This window comes from Balearica regulorum, chromosome 4 (assembly GCF_011004875.1).
Source record: "Balearica regulorum gibbericeps isolate bBalReg1 chromosome 4, bBalReg1.pri, whole genome shotgun sequence".
Classification (NCBI taxonomy): Eukaryota; Metazoa; Chordata; class Aves; order Gruiformes; family Gruidae; genus Balearica; species Balearica regulorum.
This window is the reverse complement of record NC_046187.1, coordinates 73,350,267-73,364,919: the sequence shown is the minus strand read 5'-3', so window position 1 is coordinate 73,364,919 and position 14,653 is coordinate 73,350,267. Positions and strand designations below refer to the sequence as shown.

The window sequence follows — 14,653 nt, the reverse complement described above, 5'->3', positions numbered from 1 at the left end:
TTTACAAAGCTCTAAACAATTCTGAGAAAACGTAACTTAAAAAATTAGATTTTTAACAAAACAATACATAAGAAGCTATTTTAAATATTAAGTGTACATAAGAAAAAACCTTGGATCAAGAATAAGAACTATGAATGTTAAAACAAAGTCTGCCTATTTTAATACAAACTAGAAAAATAAAATTTCACAGCTTTCATTTCTGCTTTGTAAGAGTCATAGAAAATGGAGATGAGGATAGTAAAAAAGACAAGAGAAGGTTACAGCCCTGATAGCTAAGGACCTGCACATATAAAAAGGTAAACCAGGACAGCACTGGTTCATTATTATATGTTAACAGTAAGATCATAAAAAAACCATAAAGACAACAAAAGCATTCCTCTAATACTGAAAACAAAATCTAATTTTTAGATTTTTTTTTCTAATTTGTTTCTTTACTGAGGAAAGTTTTAATTTTTTCAAAACATGTTACTGGATTACAAATTCAGACCTGCTTACCTTTTTAGACTTTGTCTCAAATGTAGAGGGAAGCATATTAGGGAACAACTTAAGAGCTACTGGAAGCAAAAATTCCATAAACGGGACAACAAGAAAAACTAGGAAAGGGACCAAGCGGAAAAGATCTGCACATATTCGAAGAAACTGGAAGGAAAAAAAAAAGGTATAAGTAACATTTTAAATATTTATTTGAAAAATACTTGATATGATAATCCACATTATCACTTAAGCTCAGATATATATATTTGCTACAAAGGAAATTTAAAATAACACAGAAGAAGGATGCGACAAACTCAGGTTTTTGCATCTCTTTAAGTTGCTGTATACTACAGAGTGCCAGAGCTTCACCAGTTTTCAACACTATAGAAAGTATTTCAAAAGCCTCACTGTGTCTCAATAGGATTATTGAGCAAGTATCTCATTTAAACCTCTTAAAAGCACCTGAAAACAGGAGGTGGTCATTTGTTGTCGTTAAAGCTGCTTAACTTCTTTTATTCATCTTTATTTGTGCTCCACCACTTCTTACATGCATGAGTTACTATGGACTAAGTAATCAAGAATAAAATGAAAGATCCCTCCCCCTCTGCCTTATAACAATTGTAATGTACATTTAAATCCAGGATAATGAGCCCAGCTTGGTAGATTCTTTTTTTTTTTTTTTAAATCACTGGTTTTTTTAGAGCAGTAATCCTTTGAAGCAAGCCAATGCATTAGTTACTGAATCTTTAACTACATAAAATAAACATTGTCCTTCTGATTTCTGTACACTCACAAATGTATATATTTGGCTATACAGTCTATAATCACATCTTTCAGTACTCGCTGGAAGCTTAATAACTTGGTTTATATCGGGGAGTGCAGATCTTGCTTGACTCTACCTCGTGTTACAAAGCAAATCACCAGTTATTGGGAATACTGTCAGTTCCTAAATCAGAGACTGAAGGTCAGACGTACACTACGGTACGCTACCGCCACAGCACTGTCATTCAACATCGTGATTTGAGAAACACAGCTATGACTGACAAAAAGTGGGAACATAAATGCTGTTACACAAGTAAATGCATGCTTCCCCCTCCATCCCCTCCCCACAGCTTCTGCCAATCCAGGGGAACAGCAACAACAGCCAGTATAGATGGCACATGGCTAGAATATATTGACTTGGCTAGAATACAGAACCAGTAAAACTTTAAGCATAATTTTCTTAGCATAAAACCAGCCAAAATCTTAAATACAGTTTGAGAAATGCACAAACTCCACAGATCCAAAGTTCAACATTTTTCTTTGTATGTAAAAAATTCAGTTTCCCAGAAGGGATGCTTTGGTCCATTGTTTACAGGCTCAAAGATGTTTCCATTCATTCCAACAATAGAACATAAATGACTACCAGGGAGTTCAAAGATTTTTAAAATTTTCTTCCAAACTTTTTTTACATGTCAGAAGAACACATACACTTTCCCTAAAAAAAAAAAATAAAAAAATTTTTAAATCCTCAAAAAATTATTCTACAGATTGCAGTACAAAGTTCCTATTTCCACTCAGTATCTATTTTTGGACAGCACGTGCAAGTATTTGTACAAGGCAAAATCCGTATCCAAGGAAGCAGCCTGACAACCAGATTAAGCTAACCTAATGCTAACCTGTGATAATGTATAGACAGTCATGAAAGCAGCACACTAGTAGTCACAACGTGAAGGTACATCACGGATCCAGCTAAAACCAACCCACAAATACATACACAGACAAGCGAAAAAGGATCAGTACAAACTAAAAGTGTGGGGGGGGGTTGCTGGAAAATTTGATTTAAGGACCAAGTAGGACTGGTGTTTTTTTGCAGCAGCACTGTCCTGGATCAGCTTACATAAATCATGAAACTGCACCCTCCACTAACTCAAGGAAAACAACTTTGCACAGGAACCTAATACAATGGTGCATGATTACACACACATTATTTGGCAGCACAGCATGAAAAACTTGTGACTACTACCTATCTGCTGCTACAGTTCATGTATTCTAGTTTTCCCTCCTCTGCAGGGCTGAAGAGTTGGTAAAGCTCATCTACTTGCCACAAACTCCATTGTATTTGCCACCTCACTTCCATGTCCTGAACTCTCCCTGCTAAGGAAGCAGCACTACAGCAATTAGTTTTTAACAGCCAGTATCATATTTTCCATGTTTTACTTCTTCCTGCCTTCTCTCCTGAGTGGAGATATCTGATCCTGTTGAATCCAAACACTACCAGCAACTGTACAAGCACAATTTTGGAACTGACTTTGGGTTTACATAAGCAATAGCTCCCTTGCATTAGCCACGCTGCAATTGCTTGTTAATGTGGTTAGATTACTTGGATATCTTTCCATTATTGCCTCCAAAGAGGAAGGAAAGGGCAGGCAGAAATAACTCATTTGTCAGTCTGCGTGAAGATAAGATTTCTCTAGGACTGCCAGTTCATATGCAGTTTAATACATTTAAAGCACTATGTACTTCAATTTATTTATTTTTTTTTTAAAGATCAGGAGCAACTTTTGCAAAGCTGTAGCTCATCTGGCATCAAAGTTTTAAGACTTCTTTAAATCAGTCAGTATAGTACAATTTAAGGTTGAACTGATAAAAAATGAACTGCATTGAAACAAAATAAGGTTAAAAAAAAAAAGCGCATGTAAAGGGGTTCGTTCAGCTGTAGGCTGGTTTGCTTTTCTTTGACCCTGGGTTCCAAGACTACTATGACTCCATTCAAGAGACAGGACATCCTCTACCTCCATACAAAGAAACCACAAAACCTAGACTAAGAAAATAACATTGGTGTAGTTGTTAAAACTATTTTCTCTACATCTTCTATATTGCACTGCACACAGACACACGCACACCATTAGGTAAGAGGCAGGCTACATCAATGTAAATGCTAATTTACTTGCACAATAAGTTTCTAATTTATTTACAATAGGGGAATAGATACAAAATTGCACATCTGCACAAAAAAAACCCAAACAAACAAAAAAACCCCACAAAAACCTAACAACAACAACAAAACCCCAAAATTTAGGAAGGCCAAATGCCAGACCACTACGTAAATGAGAAAAACAGCTTCATCATCACTAGATGACAAAACTAAAGGATGATCAAATTAATAAGCATGGAATCACAGAACAGTTTGGGTTGGAAGGCACCTTCAAGGTCATCTAGTTCCAACCCCCCGCCATGGGCAGGGACACCCTCCACTAGACGACGTTGCCCAAAGCCCCATCCAACCTGGCCTTGAGCACTTCCAAGGATGGGGCATCCACAACCTCTCTGGGCAACCTGTGCCAGTGCCTCACCACGCTCACAGGAAAGAATTTCTTCCTAATAGCTAATCTAAATCTATTCTCCTCCAGTTTATAAACTGCTACCCCTTGTCCTGTCACTCCGCTCTCTAATAAACAGTCCACCCCATCTTTCCTGTAGGCCCCCCCCCTTTAAGTACTGGAAGGCTGCTATAAGGTCTTCCCAGAGCCTTCTCTTCTCCAGGCTGAACAACCCAAACTCTCTCAGCCTGTCTTCACAGGAAAGGTGCTCCAGCCCTCTGATCATCTTCGTGGCCCCCTCTGGACCCACTCCAACAGCTCCATGTCCCTCTTGTACTGGGGACCCCAGAGCTGGATGCAGTACTCCAGGTGGGGTCTCACGAGAGCAGAATAGAGGGGCAGAATCACCTCCCTCAACCTCTGGTCATGCTTCTTTTGATGCAGCCCAGGATACAGTTGGCTTTGTGTGCTGCAGGCGCACGCTGCTGGCTCACGTCGAGCTTCTCATCCACCAACACCCCAGAGTCCTCCTCCTCAGGGCTGCTCTCAATCCATTCTCTGCCCAGCCTGTAGTTGTGCTTGCGACTGCCCTGGACCACGTGCAGGACCTTGCACTTGGCCTTGTTGAACTCCATGAGGTTTGCACGGGCCTCTCAAGCCTGTCAAGGTCCCTCTGGATGGCATCCCTTCCCTCCAGTGTGTCGACCGCACCACACAGCTTGGTGTCGTCAGCAAACTTGCTGAGGGTGCGCTTGATCCCACTGTCCACGTCACCAACAAAGATGTTAAACAGCACCGGTCCCAATACCGACCCCTGAGGAACGCCACTCGTCACTGGTCTCCACTTGGACGTTGAGCAGTTAACCGCAACTCTTGGAGTGTGACCATGCAGCCAATTCCTCATCCAATGGAATAATCCAATGATGGCCATCCATCAAATCCATGTCTCTCCAATTTAGACACAAGGACGTCATGCGGGACAGTGTCAAAATGCTTTGTACAAGTCCAGGCAGATGATGTCAGTTGCTCTTCCCTTCTCCACCAATGCAGTAACCCCATCAAAGGCGGCCACCAAATTTGTCAGGCACAATTTGCCCTTAGTGAAGCCATGCTGGCTGTCACTGATCACCTCCTTATTTGCCACATGCCTTAGCAGAGCTTCCAGGAGGATCTGCTCCATGATCTTATTGGGAACAGAGGTGAGACTGACCAGCCTGTAGTTCTTCATTCTCCCAGTCTCCCAGTTGCCTTGTGAGACTTGGGCAGTGTGGCTCAAGTGCTTGATGGGGAAGACTGAGACAAAACAGTCGCTGAGTACCTCAGTCTTCTCCGTATCCCGGGTAACCAGGTCTCCCATTTCCTTCTGGAGAGGGCCCGCATTTTCCCTAGTCTTCCTTTTATCACTGAGGTACCTGTAGAAGCTTTTCTTGTTGCCCTTGATGTCCCTGGCCACATTTAATTCTGTCAGGGCTTTGGCTTTCCTAACCTGATCCCTGGCTGCTCGGACAGTTTCTCTGTATTCCTCCCAGGTTACCTGCCCTTGCTTCCGTTCTCTGTAGGCTTCCTTTTTGTGTCTGCGTTTGTCCAGGAGCTCCTTGTTTCATCCATGCAGGCCTCCGGATGTTTTTGACCAACTTCCTCTTTGTTGGGATGCATTGCTCCTGAGCTTGGAGGAGGTGATCCTTGAATACTAACCAGCTTTCTTGGGCCCCTCTTCCCTCCAGGGCTTTGTCCCATGGTACACTCTATCAAGCAGATGCCTGAAGAAGCCAGCCGCTGCTCTCCTGAAGTCCAGGGCAGCGAGCTTGCTGTGCGCCCTCCTTGTTGCCCTGAGGATCTTGAACACCACCATTTCATGGTCACTGCAGCCAAGGCTGCCCTTGAGCTTCACATTCCCCACCAGCCCCTCCTTGTTGGTGAGAACAAGGGCCACCATGGCACATGTCCTCGCTGGCTCCTCTACCACTTGAGGAAGGAAATTACCATCAATGCATTCCAGGAACCTCCTGGATTGCTTACGCCCTGCTGTGTTGTCCCTCCAACAGATATTGGAGTGGTTGAAGTCCCACGTGAGGACCGGGGCTTGTGCACGCGAGGCTGCTCCTCGCCTGTCTATAGAGGGCCTTGACCACTCAGTCTTCCTGGTCAAGTGGCCTGTAGCAGACCCCCACTGTAGTGTCACCTGTCCCTACCCTCCCTATAATCCTGACCCATAAGCTCTTCGTCAGCTCCTCACCCATCCCCAGGTGGAACTCCATGCACTCCAGCTGGTCATTGGCATAGAGGGCAACACCCCCTCCTCATCTGCCCTGCCTGTCCTTCCTAAAGAGCCTGTATCCTTCCATTCCAACACTCCAGTCATAGGAGCCATCCCACCACATCTCCATGATGCCAGTGAGATCACAACCCTGCAGGCGTGCACATATCTTCATCTCCTCTTGTTTATTCCCCACACTACGTGCATTTGCGTAGAGGCATTAAAACTGGGCCCATGATGAAGCTGACTGACTGGCTGGAATTCCTTTGTGCTGCACTTCAGGTGCTCTCCTGCTGATCTGTGATACTTGTCCTGGCTCTGGGCATCTATTGCTGGCACTGGCATGAAACTGGGAAGAGTGGAATGGATTGAGGCTCCCGTCCCCTGGCAACTTTAGTTTAAAGTGTCCAAAGATAATGTATTACTTCTAAAGGTTCATGCCTTCTAGAATACAGTCCTGATCTTTCAGCAGAAATACTTCCATGATATCCATATTTTACTGTTGTTTGTATAATTTCTCAGAAGTATGGCTCAATGAATATGAAACAGGCAGGAAAACCAACGGTTCCAATCTTGCTCACTGCAGGATTTCTGATTCTGTTTTAAAGCATGAATTAATTTGTCCCACTTGGTTTTCCAAGTTTCCCAAAGCTCTCAATAAGCCAGCACAAGCCAGAACTACTACTTCAAGAAGTCCTGCGGTCCTCATTCCCGCCTATCCTCAGTTACTCTTTCTTGGCACTACATAATCCCCTCTCTTATGTCAGCACTGACTGTTATATTTATTGCTGAGCAACATTTCAGCTGGATCAGCTGCCAAATATGCTCTGGTACCAGCATAAGGAAGAGAGAAAAAATAAGTAGGACGAAGATGCTGAGACCAAATACCATCAACCAGTGCTGCTGTAGAAAGAGATCAAATGTAATCACAGATGAAAACTGCTACATGTGTATTTAACAGTTTTTGTTATTTGTCTAACCTTGCAAACACAGGGAAAAAAACCTCTTTTGCATACTGCATTAAGATGTGATGTTTTTTTAATTGCAGATGAAAATGTTCAACTATGTACCTAATTGGAATCAGGATGATTAAAACAATGAGAAAATATTCATATTCTTCATCATTTAACACTATTTTTGAAGGCAGAGATGTGAACCTAACACACTGCGTATACAGTGTACCAACCGCAGAGAACGGGACAGTGATTGCAAGCAGCGCTATTCACTCCTGCTGCCAGAGTACATTTGCTTTTCACTCTCCAGCTTCTCTTCCAGCATATTTTTTCACATTATTTTCAGCAATAGTTGAACATTTTTATTTTTTTTAAAGGCAGGAAGACAGACTTGAATATTTTATCTGTATAAACTGCTTAAACATTGTGTCTTTAAAAAGAGTAAAATGAGAACTATTAAATCAGATATATTGCTAACGAACTGGTGAAGTTGAACACTCATGCATTCTTTCAAAAAAAATTTTAAAACTATGCCAGTTTTAAAACAGCTTATTATTTTACAGTTTTTTCCATATATATGAGCTCACATCAAATATTTTTACATATCCATATATCTTAATTCTAGTTGAATAAGCTTATTTACTTCCTCCACAAACTGAAATTACTATTGAAATGCCTGTATGTTATCCTAATTTGAAAGCACTCTTATTTTGCACTCCAGATTTCATCTCCATACCCTCCCTTTCCTTTTCTTTAAAATTATCAGTTGCATTTTTACAGTTGCAAAAATGTAAGCTGCATGCCATGAAGAAAAACAGAAGTATAAAACAGAAACTTTCCTTAAATTATCTTCTTTGGACTAAAATTATCCCAGAAATATATTTATAACTGAGATAGTACTAATATCTGATTATCAATCATGCATTTCAGCCCGCAGCTTTTCTTCTGTTTGAAAAAGAGAAAAAAAACCCAAACCACCAACAAAATTGGCTCAAATCCAACCTTTACTAGAAGTGTTTTCCCTCTATTTTTCCAGCTGGAGTAAAAAAGCAGAGAAAGTGACCATGTACACACATGTAGCACATGGAAACTTGAGAACAAACCACAACTGCTGTCCACATGACAAAACAGAAGAATCCTCTGCTGTTCCAACTAGAAAATGCCTAATTTATCTTCAATAATGGGGAAGAAGACTACAACATTTTGGGGTCATATCCAAAATTTTTAGCGTCCACATAGGGAGGAGGAGGGAAATACACCTAGCAGTTTTAATTCCAAGAACAAAAGAGGACAGAAAGAACCAACTCAGTTCAAGTAAAATGGAGCAACTGCTAAGGATACTCAAACAAAATTAGTATTCACTCAGTACCTGTCTCCGTTCTCGACGAGACAAAGTGTTTCCATGAAGTATTCGCCAGAGCATCCTTGCAGCTATTTTTGTGTCAATCCACAGTAATCGAAAACCATGGTAATAGTGCTTCAGTTCATCCACAATCCTCTGTCCAATAGATTTTTTCACAACTTCCACTTCTGTAGGACTATATACAGGACCTCCTTCTTCCAACTTCTTGTTTTTGTCCTTTAAGGACTTCAGTGACTTTTCAACTATGGAGTCATCACAAAGGGGACGCGAAGAATGCCACCACCTAACTGGAAGATACCGGGGACCTAAAACACCCATGGTTGCTAGTGGCGTCCATGAGCCAGAAGAGCTCGTAAGAGTAAAGTGTATTTGTTGAGATCCTTTAGTCCAGCAACAGTAGTGATCTTTTTTGGAGTACACGTAAACAGGAGGGACACTAGTGCAATATTTAAAATGTACAGTCCTTAAAGAGAAAAAAAAGCATTCAAGCATAAGTAATAGATCATATATATATACACACACAATATATTTGTAGAGTTATATAACTTTATGTATTTATAAAATGTATCATTTAAGAAATAGCTACTGTATATTTAAGAAAAAAAAAACCACCAAATTTGTGACTCTCAAGACCAATGTCTATACCTGAAAAGAATGCTTGGCTTTACTTTATGACAAAAAAAAAAATAACCTGCAGGGAATTTTCCATTAAACAACTTTAAAAAGATAGCTTATTTTACTCCAGTTAAATAAAGAGCAACCAGAAGTGCCTTCCATTTAGAAAGCTGCATTTGAAAATAAATCTGTAAATCCATAAGTAACATAAAGCTTGGTTATAAACCTTGGTTCAAACCTTGAACATAAAGTTCATGGTTTGAACAAAATGCTCAAGAAAAAAATAGAAGTTGTAGAGTTGGGATAGGTGCTGAGTTAGAGGAAGAGAATTAGTATCAGAAAAATCCGATTTCATTCGAGTTCCTCCTTTACTATCTCCATGCACCTCGTTTTCCCTTTTCAGCAGTAACTTTTGCACAAACTTCCATCACAGTACTGAGCTGGGGCACACAGAACCAACACTCTTCTACTGTATTAAGAATTTTGGACTTTTCTTTATTTAAATGTAAACTGAAGTTAGAAGGAAAGCATTGCTCAAACACCCCAAACACTCACTGTACACACAGAAGAACTACTCATTATACGCAAGCAGGATTGTGCACACTTTTATAAAAGGATATGACAAACTTAAAACAGTAGATAAAATATTTTATATAAATGAGTTCCATTAGGTGTCCTTCAAACTGAAATGGCAGCATTAAGTTGTCTACAGGACAGAAACGACTGGGGTTTTCTTCACAGAGTCCTTGTACTACCAAAACAAAATCAGAATGTGTATTTGTCTTCAGCGGCTCTACAGCTCTGAGTAACACTTTAAGGGAAAAAAGTGTATTGAACACTTGTAAGTACTAGTCTCACTCCATTTTCAGTCAGAAGTACTTTTTAAACTTAATTATCACATGCATCCAATTAATTTTAAATTACTTTAATGTTTTTATCTATTCAGTGTTACTCCAGTAGAGCTTTGTTCAAAAAAAAAAAAAAAAGGACTAAACCATTACTTTTTAAAGACACATTATTATATTCTAGCTTAAACTAAAATTTCAAGCATTTCACAATTCAATGGTCAGACAACTGCTGAAAGGTACCAAAACTACACAAAATATTTTCTTGAGTAGCTAGAAAACTACACACTTGCACAGATATTAACTAATAAGAATTACAGTTCCTTTAAGAAAATTAAGTACATATTCAAAATCAGATTAAAACAGTCGCATGCATCAATCCACCCTGATTCTAAGTCATTTTCCAAAAGCAGAGCTCCAGGCCTATCGACAAAGTTCCACCTACATACACTGACATTCTTCTGCATGCAGAGAGGAAGGGAGCTCCACCAGCAGAACTGGTTCTGAGCCTGCAGGGAAAAAGATTTTCACAAGAAATGTGTCTCTCTGAAGACACTTTTATTAGCAGGATGTCAGACACAGAACTTCTATTCCAAACTGTCCTCAGCACTTGCATCATGAGAGTCACAGAATGTGTCCCTTGCTTTTGGATCTGTGTCATGTGGGGTGCGGGCACTAGTTTGTTTTATTTTAAGCAGCAACATTACATTAACAGCAGCTTTTGGTAAAAGAAGAAAATATTTCTCAAAATAACAACAAGAATTTCTGTCTCAATATTCTGCTGCTCATATAACAGACTTAAAACTGTAAGTTTCCAATTTTCCAAGAGAGAGGCCCCATATAATAATCTACTAAAAAGTAAATGGAGATCTTTAAATGCTTTATGTATTAAAAAAACCACTCATAACTAATTATACAGTAAGTGATATAGAACTAACATGACTAAAAAAGAAAGGAATTACTTTATTTCTTATTAAAGAGTTATGTCTAGAGACCCATCCTTATGTTAAGATGGAAAGTTAGGAAACTGAAGAACAGTCACTGCTTTCTGAGCAGTTAAGACTGTAAATAAACTAGAGAATACACATTTCAACATTCTAAGAAAAGGCGTTAGGAAATTCATATCCACAAGTGTGCCTCGTGAGCCAAGTCACGAACAGAGAACAGATTCTGCCAACATCCAACTTCTTAAGTTCCATACGAGCACACAGCAGCTGAATTCGCTTTCAGAAGAGGACACTATCTGCTAGGAGAGCCTAACCCAAGGCTGTAACGTACAGTAAACTACTTTGGTTTAATAAAGATAAAACTCAAGTCATCTACATTTTGAAATGTCAACTACGTCTTTCAAACTAGCTGTGACTGAATGTATACTCTATGGAACTCCACAGAGAAAGTACACAAGAAGCCCATGTTATCCCGTCATGTCACCTGGATTCACTCAAGAACAAGATTAATATTCTATTGCTTTCATACTGTAGGTGAAACAAAAAGGGAAGCAGTGTGTGAAAAAAGGAAGATGTCACTTTTCTTCTACACACAACCAAGCAGGTGAGGAGAGTAATACTCAGACTTCTTTTAATCTCTTAATAACACAAGTTGAAGCTAGTATTTTCACACTTTGGCTAGAAGGTATAAACCTAAATTCTATGATAGTGTACTAACTGATGGTTTTGTCCAGTTTTGAGTTTAGAAAAGTTCATATTTACTCACATTTTGTTTGCCAGTCTCAGGGATGTACAGCTAAGACACGCCCGATCTCCCAAGTTATCTAGAAAAATAACAATAACTACCATTAATTCTGAAATTCAGGATTACATTTATCCATATAGTGAATTGTACACAAATATGTGATTTAAAATACCAACCTTTACTTAGGATTGCTACTACTGAAAACACAAAACCGATGTGGCTTAACAGCAACTTCCTTATGGTGCACAGATTATAAGCACATTCACATTTTGGGTGATTGTCCATCACAAACTGCCAAGACTGATTTTTTTTTTTTTTCGCTTTGACGATAACCACCTGAAGTACTGAAGCCAAATACCTCATTCTATTCCAACACAAGTCAAAGCACATGCCTTTATGTTCTTATTTCTCTCAATCTGTAATGCCGACTTATAGGATAAAAAAGAGAAAACAGGTTGGAAGCAATTCTGTAACATGGCTGACATCTACATAAGCATTCAAACAAACTGTCCATGCATACAGTCAAATGCTGTGGACGTGCGAGGTACTGCTTGCACTTGCTCGACTGCCTGAAGACAGGTTTCCAAGTCCCTCAGACAAGCACCTATATTGCAGAAAAACTTTACTGAAAACAAATGTCATTTTTTAATGTCTCCATGACAACACAGTATTACATGATCCAAATGGAGCACTTGCCAAGTGTCTAGGATGAAATCTTTTTGTTTAAGTAGGACAACAAATAAAATGTGAGTAGGAACCTACATGCACTTCACTAGAGGGGCGGAACGACAATGCCATTTCAATACATTGCTGTCCATTTTGATTAGCACCTAGCAAAAATAGCTCTACCCCTGGATCTCTCTGCAAAGAATACAAATTGTCTTGAAGGGCATGAGACTGATTCAAAGAATATGAAGGGTTAGCTTTCCAGCAAATGCCGTGCTCCTCAAATTTTATTTGAGATGCTAACTCAGAATCAGTCCTAATAATAACTAATTAAGTCCACAAGGAGAGCTGACACCTATATACGGGCATCTTCTATCCAGGTACACAGACAACCAGCATCCATTCTGGAAATAAATTGAGGATACCAGCAAATGGTCTAAATTATCTAAGTCAGTTCACATGCTTCAATAAAGAGCCATGCTTGAAAGCCTTCCGACCATCCAACACGATGGAAGCACCATCAGCTACATAAAATGCTACCTAGTGGCTGCATGAAATCTATAATCACTGAAAATCATCCCCAAGCCCACTAGAAAAGAATCAGTCTCCCCAAAGGAATTTTTTTACAAAAATCTTGTATCAATACCTAGCTGCAATAACTCAATAGCTAGTTCATGACAAGTACAAAGAGACTCCCCGACAGAACAAAGGAAGGTCACATGAGCAAGACTCAAAATGCCTTGACTCTTTTTGGCCAATCTTTTCAGAATTCACTCTAACCAAACCAAAAATGGAAGGCTGGATGGAGTAGGCATACTGTGGTTTGTTTTCCCATCTAGAACCTACTACTTCTGGTCAATCCTAAGAGACAGCAGGAAAGAAAGTCATTTTTGAGGTTAGTAGTCAACTTTTCCACCATCAAAGCTAAAATACAGCCTATGACAGAACCTGAAGTAGACAACTGTATCTGAGAAAACACAGCACCCACCGTTGATCACCAAGAGCCTCCCCCAACAAAACATCCTAATTACTCGAAAAAAAGAGATATCTTCAAAATCAGGTGGGACAATCAGAAGGTATGGAAAGTGGGAGAAAGAGGAGAAAAAAAAAGTTACCTTAATAAAGAAAAATCTCAATAATCAAGGGATGTCCCATGCTAAGTGAGCTTTGATGTCATTACAGTAAAAGCTATGGCATTATCAAGTCAAAGGAAGAGGATTTACCCATCTCAAGTTATATCGAACTCTGTCAGGTGTTCACTGCCACTGCAAGTAGAGCCAGGGGGAAAAAGTCTCTTTCTGGCTCAAAAAATCAAGATTCCTCTGAGAATCTGTGATGGCATTCTGATACTCTCCAACATTTACAGAAAGATCAGTAGCTGAAGTTCTTGACCCAAGAGGCTAGCCATCTCAGAAGGATGTCCCTGACTTTAAGGAACAGCTGAACAAAGCAGTGAAGTACTCGAAGCCTGGAGAAACAAGTCGCAGCACAGTAATCTGTTTGAGTGCCAGGAAGCACACAAAGCCTATGTGCCAAAAATGAGAGTCCTACCAGTAGAGGACTTTACCTGCAATGGACAGGTGCCCCTAGAACAAACAGGGATGATCTGGAGATCAAAACTGGATTGGAGTTTGTTAAGAAAACCCAACTTCGTAACAGCAAGACACTTTCACTTTTTTTTTCCCCCAACGAGATTCCTTAATGCTAAGGAAGGGGCCAAAGAACAAAATTCCAAGGTTACCGGAAGAAAACATGCTGACTCAAACACTTCTTGTCATACAGCCATTCAGAGTGTGAACAGGCACACAGAAACATCATTTCACCAAAAGATTCTGCAGAATAACTTAATTTCAACTTTGCCAGTTCTGACAACAAGAGCTCTTCGTGTTTTGCAGTGTCTGTTCCAACCATGTACCTAAGAGCAAGCCTGAAATAAAATACAGACTTTCTTCAGAAAGGAGCAAAGTCTATACTCCTTGCTTCTAGGATAAAATAGACATCCAGAAGTGTCTGAACAAGGTGAATGTAGCTTACCTTACTCAACACTGTTCATTTAAGAAACCTGCATTAGTACTACTTGGTTTGGAAGTAAGAAAGGCAACAGTGCCAGAAAAGCTGTATGTTAACATATTCCTCATACAAAAGTCATGAGAAACTTTATTTTTAAATTTAATGAAACATCAAAACCAGAGTTTTAAACGTAGAATAGCTCTGTACCATTACTATGTTTAGAGTTTTTAAAAAGAAAAGGCTAACATGAAGTAAGTCCCTACAGAAGTATAAGCTTACAGTACTTAACAGCCTGATCTTTACAGGAAGAACATTTAGGATTCTTAGAAGCACTTAGCTTTAACTTAATCTTAGACTACTTACACGTAAAGCAAAGAAGATGAGCTATGTAAAGCAAAACACTATACAAAAAATTAGACCATACAATAATGTGTTAATAATAGATTAACACTCCAAATAAAAGCATTGATTGCATC

General features: G+C 39.6%; 1 protein-coding gene across 1 annotated transcript in view; it reads right to left on the bottom strand.

The window, feature by feature from the left end:
• LETM1 (leucine zipper and EF-hand containing transmembrane protein 1) overlaps window positions 1-14,653 on the bottom strand; it is a 34,002-nt gene that overhangs the window by 17,817 nt on the left and 1,532 nt on the right. Inside the window, exons 2-4 of the mRNA XM_075752684.1 lie at window positions 11,523-11,580; window positions 8,356-8,812; window positions 496-639 (exon numbers count right to left, since the gene is read on the bottom strand). Coding sequence (XP_075608799.1) covers window positions 496-639; window positions 8,356-8,812; window positions 11,523-11,580 — 659 coding nt within the window. The remainder of the gene's footprint in view (window positions 1-495; window positions 640-8,355; window positions 8,813-11,522; window positions 11,581-14,653) is intronic.